At 44.4% G+C, this 17,331-nt stretch overlaps 1 protein-coding gene across 3 annotated transcripts in view; it reads right to left on the bottom strand.

The window, feature by feature from the left end:
• Window positions 1–8,563: 8,563 nt before the first annotated feature.
• Window positions 8,564–17,331, bottom strand: part of CRACDL (CRACD like) — a 145,239-nt gene continuing 136,471 nt past the window's right edge. For all 3 annotated transcript variants that reach the window (XM_045445764.1, XM_045445763.1, XM_045445766.1), the window contains exons 8-10: window positions 11,629–11,801; window positions 10,476–10,620; window positions 8,564–9,388 (exon numbers count right to left, since the gene is read on the bottom strand). In XM_045445764.1, the coding sequence (XP_045301720.1) occupies window positions 9,246–9,388; window positions 10,476–10,620; window positions 11,629–11,801 (461 nt within the window). In that variant the 3' untranslated portion in view covers window positions 8,564–9,245. The remainder of the gene's footprint in view (window positions 9,389–10,475; window positions 10,621–11,628; window positions 11,802–17,331) is intronic.

The following is a 17,331-nucleotide window of genomic DNA, read 5'->3' as shown; positions in this document are numbered from 1 at the left end:
TGATGTTAATAAGCAAACTCCTCCAGCACACCCCAACCACCAGCCTGACTGTTGTTGTTTTTAATAATCTTCTGGGCATCACAAACATATCTCTCCTTTATTTCCATGCTAATAAGGATAATTTCCCTATGGAGAAGGCAGGAAAGAAGCTAGACAATGCATAAAGTAAGTGTCAGCCACTGCTTGAGCACCTGTGCTATCACCCAAAATGCATGCATTCAGCCTGCATTATTTCTGCTATTTGGTCCTAAAAAGCCTATTCACCAGAGATGATTTTCATCTTCCAAGGAATAAATAAATATTTCCCTCCACATGGGAGTTAAATAGAACTGACAGGACGATTCAGGAGTGCGGCTGGAGAAGCTGATCTGCATTCCTCCCCCCATCACGTTCATCTGTCAGGAGGGACTGGGAAGGCCCCATCTTCTGACTAGCTGGTTCTGCATGGCTTCCTTCTTCTGGTAATAAAAAGCTTTCAGAGCACTCTGGACAACTACATTCTGCATAAAAGCCCATTTGGATCATTTTATGGATGATTACTTCTTGGTAATAATTAGTATTAAGAGCAATGTAATGTAATTACATTACAAAACTAATGTAAAAGGCCCTGCCTCAGACAACTACATGTTGTAAATACAGAGTATCTCTAGTCTGGGGAGGCTGCCTGATCCAAACTCCTTTCCAGGGTGAAGGTCTGGACAGCATCCCAGAGTGATGGCCATCCTCTCTCAGTTTGCTCACTTTGAGTGTTGGGGAGCTCACTCCTGACTGACATCCTGTCCCGTGCTGGACAATGAGTTAGAACATTTATTTGTCCTTCTCTTGAACTTTCATTTCTGGTCCTGGTTTGTTCCCTGGGGAATTAAACAGAATAAGTCAATTCTTTCTTCAAACATCTGAAGATACCTCTCCTGCCTCCCCTTGGTTTTTCTGAGCTAAACTCCTCCTTTCTCCAAAGTCTCTTGCACAGGACACTTCCTTGCCATGTTGGTTATTTTCCCCTGAACTCTCTCTAGAAAGTTAGGGCTTTGTGTGTGGGACACACATCACTGCCACTCAGTCCATTAGCCAGAACTCAACAACAGGGTCCCATGTGTAGGTAGATGTATGTGTTGGGTAGGAGATGGCTGAGGCTGGACATGTAGTCTCTGGCTGGACATCTGTTTCTAGAAACAACTTCAAACTATGCAAGAGTCTCACAGGTCTTTGGTGTAGCCCACTCCCCACCCCAGCTATCTCTGCCACAGACCCTAAGACAGACTGCAATTTGGGAGGCGTTAAGTAAAAATCTCTCACACTGTGCTTATGGTCACATTCTTAACCTCAAGGAAAATACAAACTTTAAAACAATTAGGGACTTTTCACTTTCAGACCCAGAAAAAGTATATGAAACTGCTGTATTAGGTACCGGTTACTATGTAACTTCAAACTGTAGTAGCTTAAAACTGTATCCAACATTTGTCACCCGACAATTTCAGTGGGCCAGGATTGGGAGCAGCCTCACTGGACAGTTGGGCCTGGGATCTTGCGTGAGGTTGCAGTCAGTATGTCAGCTGGGCTGCACTCATCTGGAGGCTTGACTGGGGCCATAGAGGCCAATTCTAAGGTGGCTCATTCAAATGGCTGGCAAGCTGGTGCTAGTGATTGATGGGCGGTGTTAGTTTATGGGACTGCTGTCAACACAGCATCACAGACTAAGTGGTTTAAACAACAGAAATGTGTTTTCTCACAGTTCTGGAGAGTGGAAGTCTGAGATCAAGGTGTTGGCATGTTTGATTTCTTCTGAGGCCTCATTCTTTGGTTTGTAGATGGCCATCTTCTCCCTGTGTTGTTACATGGTCTCCCCTTTGTGTGTATCTGTGTCCAAACTTCCTCTTCTTATAAAGACACCAGTCATATTGGATTCGGGCCCACCCTGATTACCTCATTTAAACTTAATTACCTCTTTTTTTAAGTTTATTTTGAGAGAGAGAGAGAGAGAGAGAGAGAGAGAGAAAGAGAAATCCAAGCAGTTCAAATCCCAACATGGGGTTCAAACTCATGAACTGCAAGACCATGACCTGAGCTGAAATCAAGAGTCGGACACTTAACCAACTGAGCCATCCAGGTGCTCCAAAATTTAATTACCTCTTTAAATTTCTTGTCTCCAAATACAGTCACATTCTGACATACTGGGACTTGGGTTAGGACTTCAACATACAACTTTTGAGAGATACAATTCAGCCCATAACAGGAGGTCTTGGTTCCTTCTCGATGGGCTTCTCCACAGGCTGTTTGAGTGTCCTCAAGACATGGTGACAGGCTTCTCTCAGAGAGAACAGTCCAAAAGGTAAAAGTAGCAATGTCTTTCATTACCTTGCTTCAGAAGTATTACATGCTCATTTCTGCTACATTATCTAGAGTTATAAGTGGGCACAAAGCCCATCTCACACTCAAGGGAAGGGGAATTAGGCTCCACTTTTGAAGGCAGAATTTCAAAGAATTTGTAGACATATTTTGAAGCCACTGCAGCTGCCATAGAAATATTTCCCTATTGTCTTCTCTTAGGATTTAATATAAAGAAATTAATTTTTCCATTTTTTGTTTATTCCTCCGTCTTCCATTTAAAACTGTTGCAAATCTAGAGCCCACCTCACTGATTGTATTTTTCTTAAAATTTCACAGGCACATGTATTTATGTATTATGTTTTTTATTTTTTTCTTCTTCTTGATGACTTCTGTCCTATGACACAGATGAATGTTCTCCCTCAGTGTGGATGAGGGAGCCTTGGTTATTCTCCAATTGGCAGCCTTACTCAAGCGGAGACAGTGACTGTGGTCTTAGGGAGAGACTTATTCAAACCTATATGAAGTCGAGAGGGAGAGCATCTCCAGGGCTTTATACTGAGTCCTATAATATGGACGCTTTGAGGAGCGAGGTGTGACAACTCAGGATGGGTGGAGTCACAAGAACTTCCCAGGATCCTGCTGCTGGTGGTTTTAAACATTAATCAAAGGATAGGATTGAATGAAGTGAAAAAAAAATGTATTCATCAAAATTTCCCTTAGCAAAATGACTCCATTTGTTTTGAAGAAATTCTGTTAAGCCTCTTGGAGTGGTACATGACTGTGAGTGAAGAAGATAGGCCTGATGTGGTTGAGACAACCAAGAGAAATTTGTCCTGATGGTGGGTGTGGACAATGGAACTAGGAAGCTAGGGAGGGGTTATGTCTTCCAGGATTGGTCTACAATGTGTGACTCCACCATCAAATATTTAATAGATTTGACCAAGGCAAAGAATGCCAGGTGTGCCTAGATTTCTTCTGCAGACCGCCAAGAGTCAAGTTCTGGGAAAAGACAACAACAGAAATGCATGAGTCTCAAGTACGAAGGGGGCTGTGGGAATGGAAGACCAGGGCAAGCAGGGGAAGAACACACCCAGGGTATTTCCATCACCCTGGGTCTCCCTTGACAGCTGGATCAAAACCTGGGGCTCCTGTTTCTAGGACCAAGGGCAGCCTACAGGTGTAGGCATTCATCCTTGTGGGAAGTGCTGGGAGGCAAGGTGTGCTTCAGAAAGACCTGCTTCCACAATATTCCCCTCTTTCCTCCTACACATTGACTCCCATCCACATATAAACACACTCTTGTTTGTCTTTTCTAACAAATGAACAAACAAATGCTCTGTTGCCATATGCCCCTCATCCCCTCTACTTCCATTTCTTCTACCATACACAGTAACATTTTGAAAGTTGAACATAGCTGATGTCTCAATAGGCTAGCTGCCCTTGACTCACTATTTGCGCTTCTGTCCCTAACACTCCACTGAAATTGCTCTTGTCAAGGTCACCTACAACTCTCATTCCCAATGGTCACTCTCATTCCTATCTGGCTGGATCTCCAAGATTCCAGCCTACACAGCTGAGTTCTCCCTCTTCCTTCCAGCACTTTCTTCTCTTGCCTGCTTTTCCTCCTCCTTCAGAGACCCTTCCTGCCTCCTGTGCTGGCTCCTGTCTCTAAATCCCTAAGTGTTGCTGTGTCCTAGGATCAATTCTGAGACCCTTCTCTTCCTCTTCCAGACCCCTGAATTCCTATCCCATCTAAATCATCCCATGCTGATCATTTCCAACTGTATAACTTTATTTTGTGTTTCCATTTAGTTGTTTAATGGGAATCTCAAATTTAAGATGTCCAAAATCATACAACAAAGGAGGTGACCATATAATGGGAAAAAGGTAATCTCTTCCACAGATCATATTGGGAAAACTAAACAGCTACCAGCAAAAGAATGAAACTGTACCACTTTCTTACACCATACACAAAAATGAACTCAAAATGGATTAAAGATCCACATGTGAGACCTGAAACCATAAAATTCCTAGAAGAAAACATAGGCAGTGATCTCTTTGACGTCAGGTGTAGAAATCTTTTTCTAACAATGTCTCCTCCGGCAAGGGGAACAAAAGCAAAATTAAACTATTGGGACTACATCAAAATAAAAACTGTTGCACAGTGAAGGAAACCATCAACAAAACAAAGAGACAACCTACTGAATAGAAGATATTTGTAAATGACATAACTAATAAGATATTAATATCCAAAATATATGAAGAACTTCTATAACTCAACACCAAAAAAAACCCAATAATCCAATTTAAAAATGGGCAGAAGACATGAATAGACATTTTTCCAAACAAGACATACAGATGGCCAGCAGATACATGAAAAGATGCTCAACATCACTCATCATCAGGGAAATTCAAATCAAAACCACAATGAGATATCACATCACACCTGTCAGAATGGCTACTATCAAAAAGACAAGAAATAACAAGTGTTGGCAAGGATGTAGAGGAAAAGGAACCCTGGCGCACTGTTGGTGGGAATGAAAGCTAGTGCAGTCACTGTGGAAAACAGTATGGAGGTTCCTTGGAAAATCCAAAATAGAACTAACATATGATCCAGTAATTCTACCAGTGGATATTTATTTATCCAAAGAAAACAAAAACACTAATTCTAAAAGATATATGCACACCTATATATATATTGCAGCATTATTTATAATAGCCAAGATATGGAAGCAGCCCAGGTGTCCATCCATCCATAGATGAATGGATAAAGGAGATGTGAGATACACACACACACACACACACACACACACAATGGAATATTACTGAGCCATAAAAAGAATGACATCTTGCCATTTGAACAACATGGATTGATCTACATGGTATTATGCTAAGTGAAATAAGTTAGTCACAGAAAGACAAATACCATATGATTCCATTCATATGTGGAATTTAAGAAAAAAAGCAAACATAACAAAGAAAAAAAGAGACAAAAAACCAGACTCTTAACTATAGAGAACAAACTGGTTACTAGAGGGAAGGGCGATGGGTGAATAAAGGGGATTAAGAGTACATTCATCCTGATGAGTACTGAGTAATGTACAGAATTGTTGAATCACTATATTGTCCACATGAAACTAACATAACACTGTATGTTAATAACAATTGAATTTTTAAAAATGTCCAAAATCAAACTCCTTTTTGTGGCATATCCTCCCTCCACTCCATTTCTGTAAGTGATATCACCACTCATCCAGGAGCTCCAACTAAAACTCTAGGTGTCATCTGTACTTTCATCTTTTCCTTCTCACACCAAATCAAATCCACCAGCATTATGGATTCTATCCTCTCTTTAAAAAGTATTTTGAATCCATCCACTTCTTGCCACCTCCATCATTATTGTAGACCTGACCACCATGATCCCACATGGACTATGGAATAGGCTTCTAGCTTTCTGTTTCCCTGTGTCCCCATACGGTGTATTCTCACCCAGAAGCTACAGCCATCTTCTTAAAATGTAAAGCACATCACCTCCCATCACTTCTCTTCACTGACTTGCCAAAGCACTTAGAACAAAATCCATCTCCCACATGGTCTGCCAGCCACCCCACCCACAAGTGGTCCGGACTGTTTCCTGATGTCTTCACCTGCCTCTCCCCCTTGTCCTGTACATGCTGACTACACTGCTTCCTGAACATGCGCGGTGGGAGGGCATGGGGCTTTATAGAGCTGTCATCTCTAGCTGTTTTCCCCCAGATCTCTGCAAGGCTGATTCATTTTTATAACTAGGTCACCTCTTTAGCAAACCATTTCCTAACCACCCACTCTCAAATAGTTTTTTTCTGCCACAACCAAGTCCCTCTGTTTTATGGCCCACCATTGCAGGTATTGCTGTTTTCCCATGTTTTTCTCATGTTTCATGTTTATTTATTTTAGTGCTCCTTCCCCACAACTATAAGGCCTATTATCCATTTGTTCCTCAGGGGAATGAAAACATCTCATAGTTCATGAAGGTACTCATGATTAAAAATTACAAAACAAAAGAACCCTCATACTCTCTCCAGTCCCTCTTAGGAACTGAAGGATAAGGGTGAATGTGGTCACCCAGGGAAGCATCATGCGGTATGTATGTACTGGTCTCCAGGACACATGTCTTAGTCTGTTATGGCTACTGTAACAGAACACCATAAACTGGGTACTTTGTAAACAATAGAAATTTCTTTCTTACTGATGTGGATGGAGTCTGGGAAGTCTAAGTTCAGGGCACTGGCAGATCCAGTGTCTAATGAGAGCCTGCTTCTTGGTTCATAGACAGCCATCTTATTGATGTGCCCTCACATGGTGGAAGGAGCAGGGAGATCTCTGGGAACTCTCTTATAAGGGCACTAAACCCATTCATGAAGGATCCACCTTTAAGACCTAATCACCTCCCAAAAGATCCCACCTCCTGATACCATCACACTGGACATCAGGATTTAACATGAATATTGGGGAGATGAAAACATTCAGTCTACAGCCACATAAGATCCCGCATAGTCCCCTTATCTATATTATGCTTTTAAGGACACAGACTCACCATGCTAATGCTTTTTAAAAATGGGGAGGGGCCCCTGGGTGGCCCAGTCAGTTGAGCAACTGACTTTTGATTTTGACTCAGGTCGTGATCCCAGGGTCATGGGATTGAGCCCTGCATCAGGTTCCACACTGAGCATAGAGTCTGCTTAAGGTTCTGTCTCTCTGTCTGCCCCTCTCCCCTGCTTGTGCTCTCTTTAAAATAAAATAAAAGATAAATGGGGACATCACTGAAGGGTAGGGTTGAAAGACTAGAGTCATTTACGAGGTACTCACTTGTGAGATCTTGGACAGGTGACCGTAACCTTAATGTGCCTCAGTTTCCTCATCTGCAAAATGGAGACAAGTACTTACTCCCATAGGATTGTGGAGAGAATTAAAAATAACACATATGAAGCACTGAGAGCAGGGCCTGGCACACGGGAGGCACTCAATAATAGTTCACTCTTTCTTCTAGGTAAACCAAATTTGGCAATTCCCTGCAGACTACCATCTCTGAGGCCACTCTAGACTTCACACGGTATCTCCATATTTTCACCACTGTTTAAGTTTCTCTTGTTATGGCAGAAGATCACAACCTTCATGCAGGGGGGTGACAGATACAGAGCCATCCCCCAGTGAATTCTCCCAGTGTCTCAACAATCTATACCCTTCTAACTTACCAGGTACCAGAGAGAATGAGACCAAGTCCTGAGACACACAGAGAATACCAACCTATTTGAATAAAACTAAACCAAATATTTTTGATCTAATGGTAAAATCCACTGCCTCAAAATTGTTCATCTGAAATGTCCTGCTAATAGGGGAAATGATGGTTTGGGTTAATCCTAGCCACCAAAATATTTTCTAGTTAAAACTATTCATGTCTAAGCTTTTGGAGCAATTCTAGATGGACAGAGTTCTTGTTTAGAGCACACATTCACCATGGCATTCAGTAATGATGTTCTCTAAGAGAATGAAATTAATAAATCAATTTGGTTAGGAATAAAGCTATCCCAGGACTTTTCCAATAAAGGCAGGCTTAATCACGTTGTGTAGTTCTAACAGCTAGAAAAATAATTACTCACAAGGATAGAGAATACAATGAAAGTAGAACTTAGGGTGTATAAAATCAAATTATAATATCTATAAAGTCTTACTGATTTTGGTGGCTGAATGCCCCCAGCCGCACATATTCCTATGAAGATGAGTTTGTTCAAAGGAACAAATTGGAAATATTTTTAAAAATAGAGGTATTATATAACTGAGACACAATTCTGAGTTCCTAAATATATGTTCTTCCTCTGCTGGCCTTTCCACATTCTACATTCATGGGTCATCCTGGCTAATACACTGATAACCTAGTTTTCGGTAGAAATGTGCAGGTTAGATTAATTAGATGCTAAAGAATTACAACTTTTTTAGAAATTTTATGTTTTAAGAATGTTGCACCAAGTAGATGAAGATAGAAAAAAAACCTACATTATCTTCTGATTTCCAAAAATAAACACTGAAAATTTTATTGGAAAAAAAGAATCTCAAAAAACCCAAACCCCCAAATCAACCCAACTGAGACTCTGAATGATACATATACTAACTGAAACTCCACACATCGCATTTCACTCACTGCTGGAGGACATTCTCCAAGTGTGACTAGAAAGAACATTTACGCATAGGACAGAGGCATGTTTGAAACCTTTTATTGAACAGGCAATGCATTGTGCAATGGTTAAGGACACAGATGCCTTGTGGAAAAGTTTAAAAATTATTTTTGGAAACAGTCTATGAATTGATGAACCCGGCTATGTTCCTTCTGCTCCTTCTTAGAGAGACTGTCTTCAGGAAAACTGTTTAATAGCTGCTCTTGGAAACGGCATCCCTGTTTTACCAAAAATGTCATGCCTAATAGTAAACATTGAAAGAAGACAGGATCCACAGGCAAGACCACACCCGGAGACACAAGTTGACCTCAGGTGGAAGCACAGACACACGTTCTTCTGGAAGACCCTCCCCTTTGTCCTTGCAGGAGCTTCCGACTAAGGCTTTCACTGCTCACTTCTGTTTTCTTCCTGCCAAGCCCTCTTTATCAAGGCAATTCTCAAAGACTCACATTCATACCTTTGGGCACAGGACCTTGTTCCTGGCCCTTTTCAATGGTGCGCTTGTTTTAGGGCACCTCTGGCCCAGGATTGTGGCTGTGTGTCTGTCTTTGTTGGCCTGGTTCCTTCCTCTTCCCCAGGCTCGCTCTCCCATAACTTGATAAAATCACTCTTCGGCTTCACAGTTTGTTTGCCTTGATTCACTGGCAGTTTTTAAGTAAGTGACCCGTCAAGGTAGTGGACGTTCTTTAGCAGCAGGCTGTCAGCCTATTTTATAATTTGGGGCATGTCACTCCAAGCTTGAGATTTCTTTCTGGCAAGTTCCATCCAGGATGGCTGATCTGCACTGGCATAACTGGCTCTCTTCAGCTGATGCAATTCTTTCTCCGTCATCACTGCAGACTGAGCCGCTGGAAAGAAGACAAAACAAACAGAAACATGAGAAATGAGTTTGGATTTCCACTTAAGCCTCTTGCGTTTCTTTAAAATATACGTCAAGGTCTTAGCTGTGGTCTCAAACACAAAATCTATTAATGTGTAAACACGTAAAGAAGATTCAAGCATAGAATAATTTATGTAACAAAAAGACTTAAGAACGGTAGGCTCAAAATGGTTCCAGCAACACAGTGAGGTAAGAGAAAGTTTCAGAATAAAACTGCAGAAACTCTGGAGATCAGTTTGCACAACAGTGCAAATATTCTTAACACTGCCAAACTGTATACTTAAAAATGGCTAGGATGGTAGATTTTGTTGTGTATTTTAAATCTATTAAATCTATTAAAAATAGATTTAAAAATACCGATGCGATAGCAGAGATGATTCTCAAAAACACTATGCTCGGTGAAAGAAAGCTACCTATAAAAGAACACATATTTTATGACTCTATTTATAAGAAATGTCCCCAAAGGCAAGTATATGGAGACAGAAAGTAGATTAGTGGTTACCTAGCCCTGGGGTTGGGAACGGTGAATGACTGTAAATGGGCATGAGTTTCTTTTTAGGGTGAGGGAAGTGTTCTAAAATTGGATTGTGATGGTTGTACAAGTCAGTAAATATACACTTATTGTCAATATACACTTGCTGAATTGTACACTGGAAATGGGTGAGTGTTATGACATGGAAGTGACATCTCAGCAAAAGCCATTTAAAAAATCAATGTGGCAAAGTAATTCAGAAAAGAAAACAAGAAAAGCAGGACCAGTTCTGGAAACATATTTCAAAGTAAAACCTTGGATTGTAAGTAACTTGTTCTGCGAGTGTCCCAAGTGTTCCACAAGATGAATAAACATTCCTGATAAATTTTAACTTGATAAACGAGCGATGTCTTGCAATATGAGTAGTTCGTGATGCCGAACATCACATAGTCACAACTGAGCCAATGGTTCTTGATATTTGCTTTGATATATGAGTGCTTTGGATTACAAACATGTTCCCAGAACAAACTGTGCTCGCAAAACAAGGTTTTACTGTATTTGGTACTGCTTGCAGGTTTCATACCCAAGTTCTGATGGGACAAGGAGATTCCTCTTTGCAGCCCCTCCTGGAGGCGAAGCTTTGTCCCCTGCCTCCGGTCCACAGTGGGTTTGGCAGGAGCTATCAGGAAAGACTTGCTGCGGACAAAGTCAGCTTGCTTCATGGGCTCCTATTAGGACACAAGAGAGACACCCTCTGTCTGGTCACTGACACTCCGAGAGGGGGCAAACATAACCAACAGCAGCGGGGCCACAGAACTTCTCTGCTGAGCTGAGTCATGCCACCGGTACTTTCTTGGCAGAGCTCTAATTTGTGCCCTTGCTGAGAGGAGCCTTTAGAATGTCAGACTCAGGCGAGTGTGGGGCCTTCTGCTACGCCCACACAGACGTCGTGGCTTCTGCCCTGTCCCCACACCTGGCCTCAGCCCTGCGTGTCAGATGGCAGGGATTCCATTTAAAAGTCATAATGAATTGTTTGGAAATAGTTTTGAAATTTTTATGACACCTGGTATGAACATGGATGCCCCAAATGGTTAGTATTCACTTTAGAAATTCCATTAGTCTGCATGCAGGGTTTCAGGGCTGGGTACGATGGAGGTTTGGTTTCAAACAAAGGAAAACAGATGCTGTTGGAGGCTGGGGCTCATTTCCTCACATGGCTGAAACACGCTTATGGGTTTATCATGGTGGCTATTAGGGGGAATACAGAAGCTGAGGGTCTCATCCTGCTTGTGAGCATAGATGCCTGGGGTTGAGAAAGCTGTTTCAGTGCAGAGTGTGAAGTGGAAACCCAGGTTCCAGCCCTGCAGCCCTACGTGAGGAACAAGAAGCCCCAGCAGGTGGCCAGCATAGCAGCAAAAGCAGGGCTTGTCCATTACCGTGCAACGAGCCGAGATGGAGCTGCTGGCATGGTCACCACGCATCTGAGAAGTTATTTTAACCCCATTCCATTTCTCCAGATGCTGAGCTGTGTTGCCCAGGGGGCAGGGTGCAGCGAGCTGCCTAAGCGATCCACCCACTTCTAACAGTCCAGCTCACAATGAGGGCACCCATTAGCAATTGTCAGAGGCAAGGGTCTCTATAATGAACATGCAGAATGTGTGGGGTGCCGGGCCTCAGCTCTAGCTGGCTGGTCCCACCCTCTATCTATAGAGACAGAAAGCATTTGCTCTAAGCACCTGGGCTCTCTCGGGCGCCTTGGCTTGCTTTCCTATTTCTGACTTCAGGGTACGGACCCCAGGCTTGTCTTCCTGGTTAGGGGGCTGGTTGGGGGTCCCTCGCCGTTTCTGCCGAGCAATAGTGATCCAGGGTGGTGCAGGCTGGCCCTCGGCTGCAGGAGGTGGACCCTTCTCTGTGGGTAAAGACACAAGATTATGCAAAACATCCCAGCCCTTGTCCAGTCTCACCTTTGGCTTCTCCCACACAGAGAACACTGCACAGAGGAGCTGGAGGCCAGGGTGTATGAGGGAGGAGGAGAGAGGGTCTGGGAAGCTTCTCTGGTGAGACCATTGCTTTTCTTCAGGGGACTTGGTTTTCTCACTTAAAGATGCATCAAAGAGATGATGCTCCTCTAGTCTGAGCCACAAAAAATTAAATGCAACTGCTCCTATATGCACATTTAAAAGCCACATTCCTCCCACAGGATACTTTCTGGAATGAGATAAAAATCAGTATATAAATAAGATTTCTTTAATATAAGCCTGGCATTTTGGGCTAGTACATACTATGTGATTCCTGATTTTCTTGGAAGTTTTGTAGACACACTATTATTATTTTTTTAATTGTAAGCATAACCTTCCTTTTGTGGAGAGTGACACCAAAACTAGCCACAGTTGGTTTCCTTAATGTTCTAGAGAGAACAGAAATAGTGACTTTGTTTATTAAAATTTTTTTTAATGTTTCTTTATTTTTTTATTTTTGAGAGAGAAAGATAGAGTGTGAGCAGGGTAGGAGCAGAGAGAGAGGGAGAGAGAGAATCCAAGTAGGCTCTATACTGTCAGCACAGAGCCCAAAGCAGGGCTTGAACCCACAAATATAAGAACATGACCTGAGCCGAGATCAAGAGTCAGATGCTTAACTGACTGAGCCACCCAGGTGCCCCTAAAAATTTTTTTTTAATGTTTATTTATTTTTTAGAGAGAGAAAGACAGAGTGTGAGTATGGGAGAGGTGCAGAGAGAGGGAGACACAAAATCTGAAGCAGGCTTCAGACTCTGAGCTGCCAGCACAGAGCATGATGCAGGGCTTGAACTCACAAACTGTGAGATCATGATCTGAACCAAAGTTGGATGCTTAACTGACTGAGCCACCTAAGAGCCTCTATGAGTCCCTCTTTTTATCTCTGTATTTGCATATTTTCTTTGATGAAAATTTGTTATCTTTATCCACAGAAAAAAGAAGCAAGCTTACACTCTTCAAGGAAATCTATGACTTAAATAGTGGCTTCTCACAGGCATATCAAAAGTACACCGAATCCAGGGTGTCTGGGTGGCTCAGCTGGTTAAGCAGCATCGGCTCAGGTCATGATCTCACAGTTTGTGAGTTCAAGTCCTGCATCGAGCTCTCTGCTGTTAGCACAGAGGCTGCTTTGGATCCACTGTCTCCTTCCCTCTGGACCCCTCCCCCGCTCATGTTCCCTCTCTCTCAAAAATAAATAAACATTAAAAAAAAAAAGTACACCGAATCCAAAGGTTCCCCACAAGCCCGCCTTTCTGAATGTTTGCTTGCTACCTCAGAAAACAAAGACAGAAGTGTATCCCCAGATGCCTGGCCCCTGACCGCTTTCCCTTCTACACAGTGCACCTTGGTCAGCAAGGTGAAGGCAGGGCCCATGTCGCAGCAATTCGTGCAGATATCTGTGATGACCTCTCGTTCTTGGTGGCTTGACATATACCACCCCTGGCTCTGACGTGATAGGATATTACTCTATTTGTTCTGGTTTCTGTCTCCAGTTTAACCTGCAGTCTTTCTCTCAGCTCCCCGGTCACCAAAGAGGGGCAGGGGACAGGAGCCCCTGCCCTGCAAGCTTCAGTCTCTCGTCAGAGTTGAGAAGGGCCTCTGGCTTCACATGCTGACCTCTTCCTGGACTGGACAGCCAGGAATGGCTTCCACTCTTCTCCTGGCTGCTCCCTGAAGCCTCCACCCTGCTGGTCCCCAGGGAGCCCTGCTCTATCTCTTTCATTCATCCCTTGCCCCTTCTTGCTTCTTCAGGCTCTCCCTGGCAGCTGACCTCTTCTCTGCTGCTTTGCAAAGTGCTTGGGCCTCCCACAGCTTGAAAAGAACGGTCTCCACTGAGCCTCATCATCCCCTTGAAGCCCGAGTCCTCTGTTCTCCTCCACCCTCCACCTCCAATGGCCTCTGCCTGTGTCTCTTCAGCTAATGCCTGACCCAGCCACAACATGAGCGCTGCTCTCTCCATCCACCCAACCACTGTGAACTGTAAATCCTGAGGTCTCCATGTTCTCTACCTGCTCTACCCCTCGTACTGATGGAACTGCGTTAACCTTGCCTGGGAGGCCTGTCCTCCTTGGGTGTCTCCCTCCTGCCCCGGGTCCTTGTCGGACTCTTGCTCCCAAACCTGGGAATTCCTCCTTGCTCCTGACCCTCAGCCTTCATCGCTCCTTCTTCAAAATGTTCTCTCTGTTCCACGCTTGACTTCAAAACTCAGATTTTCTCAGACTACTTCTAAATGTACAATCATTTCTATTAGCCAGATCTCAACATTTCTGCTCTCCTCCTTCTTCCCTTTCTCCTTCCTCCCTCCCTTTGGCATTTCCTATGTGCAAGGACTGTGCTAAATGCTAAGGTGGAAAAATAAGCAGCCAACTGTCCTGTTCTTTCAAAATCTCAAAATCTAGTGCGGGAAACTAAACACAAACAATCAACTGTAGTGGAAATTGGAAGATGCTACAGTTTACCAAGTGCTGGATGGATGAAGGTCCTAACACTGGTAGGTGGTGGGTGAGGTGCTGTCTGGGTTGGGACCTGGAGAAGGAACCTTCCAGAGGGGCACCGTAAGGCCTCCTAGGTGGAAGGGGCAGAAGGCAGAGCAGTAGGCAGGCGGGCTGAGAGGGGCTGATGGATCATGAAGGGACAGACTGAGAAGGGTCTTCTTGGCCTTTTTCCTGTCCGTAATGGGGAGTCCTGGGGTTTGAACCAAGGGCACATTCTGAGGGCTGTGTGGAGAGGAAGTCAGACTGGGGAGGGATAGGAGGCTGTGAGGTGAGGAAGGAGGCTATGGCCACAGTCCAGGAGGTGATAGGGATTAGACACCCTGTTCCAGAATCATCCCTACTTGCCCATGAAGGGCCTGCCCAGATGCTGCCTCCTCCATGAAGCCTACTCTGGTCAGCCTATCTGGTCAGCCTAGATGAATATGCTCTCCCTCTCCTAATCTGTCTTAAGAGATTTACCCCACTTCTTGGCTCACTGTCTGCCTCACTGATACATGCTTTCAGTCATTAGAACTTATTTATTTAACAGACACACTCTGCAGACTATGCACCATGTAGTGTCCTAATATTAGCTCATTTATGATGTTGTTTTATGTTTTATATCTCATCTGAAGAACCCAGTGATTGCCTAGCACACAGAAGGTGGTTCCATGTTTTACAGAAAGTCTGCATTTCTCTTACCTTAATCTCAATCTCTCATTCCAGGGAAACCTCGTGGTCTTTCTAGACTTTTAACTTTTTTCTTTTATTTTTCAGAGACAGAGAGAGAGACAGAGAGAGTGTGCTAGTGAGCAGCAGGGGGCAGGGAGGGGGAAGGGCGGAGACAGACAGAGGATCTGAAGCCGGCTCCATGCCAACAGTACAGAGCCCGATGTGGGGGCTCGAACTCACGAACCATGAGATCATGTCCTGAGCCAAAACCAAGAGTCAGACGCTTAACCGACTGAGCCACCCAGGTGTCCCTGGACTTTTAACTTTTTTCTTAAGAAGACTTCTTTCCACTTCTCCTTTGATATTTTCCTCACACTCAATGACAGTTGTGCCCTCCATTTGGTCCTGGCCGGAATGAGACGTGTGGTGGTGCCGTCCTCCCTGCTCTGTCCTGCACATGCTTGCTGCTCAGGAGCCTTTGCCACAGCACAGGCTGACTGGAGAGAGGGATTTTACTACGGGTTTAAACTCATTACCTCAGTCAACAGAATATTCTGAATAATTCTGTCAAGACTACAGACACACAGAAAATTTCCATCCCAAGTTTTAACTTAGAGGCTGAATGGCAGCTACGAAATGCCACAGTGGCCCCGCACCTCCCAGTGCTCTGGGTGGCTCTCCAGCCCCTCAGGTCTGTGTAGGGCAAGTGACACATGTGTCATTCTCACCACGAGGGTACAAGACAGCTCTGAGGAATTTCTATACCCTATTTGGGCCAAAAAAAAGTATTTAAAAACTCACTGGAAAAGGTTATACAGGGGCTATGTAGCATTCCTGGGGACCATGTGGATCAGGGGCCTAGAGCAGGGGCGCCTGGATGGCTTAGTTGTTAAGCATCAGACTTGGGCTCAGGTCATGATCTCACAGTTCCTGAGTTCCAGCCCCACATTGGTGAGCTTGAGTCTTGCTTTGGGTGAGCCCTGCTTCTCTCTCTCTGTCCCTCTCTCTCTCGCTTGCCCCTCCCGTCTCTGACTCCCTTGCATCCTCTCTCTCTCAAACATAAAATAAAAAATAAAATAAAATGGAGGCCTACAGCAAGGCTGGGGGCCCTCCTAGACCAGGCTCAAGGCTGACAGCTCACTGGACCAGAGGCAAATCCTATTCTGTCCAGTTTGGTCATAGGAACTGCGGTCTTGTAAACAATGTAGCTAGGTTCGGCTTGGCAAGAGGTGGCTTTTCTTTCCTTACATGGAGAACATGCTGGCAGATTTCTTTGCAAGCAAAGAAGGGTCACCGGCCTCGGCTTTGCCTGTCAGTGGGCAGCTGTACTTTGTGTGTGAGTGTGTACACCTGTGTCAGGCATTCATGGGCAGGCTCATGGGACAGAGTGAGCTCTGCACCCATGCTCTGCTGTGCCAGTGTGACATCAAACAACCTACAACGGCAGTGCCACCAAGCACTGGGCCAGGTGCACGGCCAAGATCTTTCAACAACCATTTTTCTTCTCTGGTTCCTATTTCTTTTCCCTGAGTGGTGGTCTCTCCTTGTATTCAGTATTCGGTGCTCTCTCCTCACCCCTTCATTCCTTGTCATGTCAGGAATGCGAGTGGGCCAGAGGGACCCTGACGGCCTCCAGACCCTTTCACAGGACAGTTCAGGACCAGCCTCATGGGTGGAGGGCACAGGAATGGTGGGAGAAATTCCAGGCACTGGGAAGGAAGCTTCCTACCATGGTTCAGAGAGGCCCGGGATTCCACCTGGAGCCTCACAGAGCCCACACGGAAGTGCCTGTGCCAGGTGAGCGCAGGCAGAGCGGCTGGGTAAAGAGCTATTCTGCTCTGTGGCAGAAGACCCAGCTGCCCAGCTGGCCACTCTGGTCTGCACTCCCATTCCCTGCACATGGTGCCACAGCAGGGGCAAGGACTGTGGGGCGTGTGCTATACTCCACAAGGGGAGGGAGGGGAGAGGAATGAAGACACAGGTAATGTGCAAGATAAGGCAGGTTGCAGGTGCCAAGTATCTTACCATGTGACCGCTCTACTGCATGAATATTCAGGGGCAAGGTTCAACCATAAAAAAAGCTTCTGAGATTAAACATGTTCAAAATATCATTAATCCCAGGCTAATATAGATGTGGCAGCAGATTAAATAAAAGGAGCTGAAAACACTCCTTTGTTTACTCCTTTCTGCCTCAATACACAGACAACCGTAATCTTCTGGGGATTTGGCTAAAGGGCTCTGACATCTCAATTTCTCCTCCCCACTTGACGACAGGTTT

Source organism: Leopardus geoffroyi, chromosome A3 (genome assembly GCF_018350155.1).
Source record: "Leopardus geoffroyi isolate Oge1 chromosome A3, O.geoffroyi_Oge1_pat1.0, whole genome shotgun sequence".
Taxonomy (NCBI): Eukaryota; Metazoa; Chordata; class Mammalia; order Carnivora; family Felidae; genus Leopardus; species Leopardus geoffroyi.
This window is presented reverse-complemented; position numbering and strand designations above follow the sequence as displayed.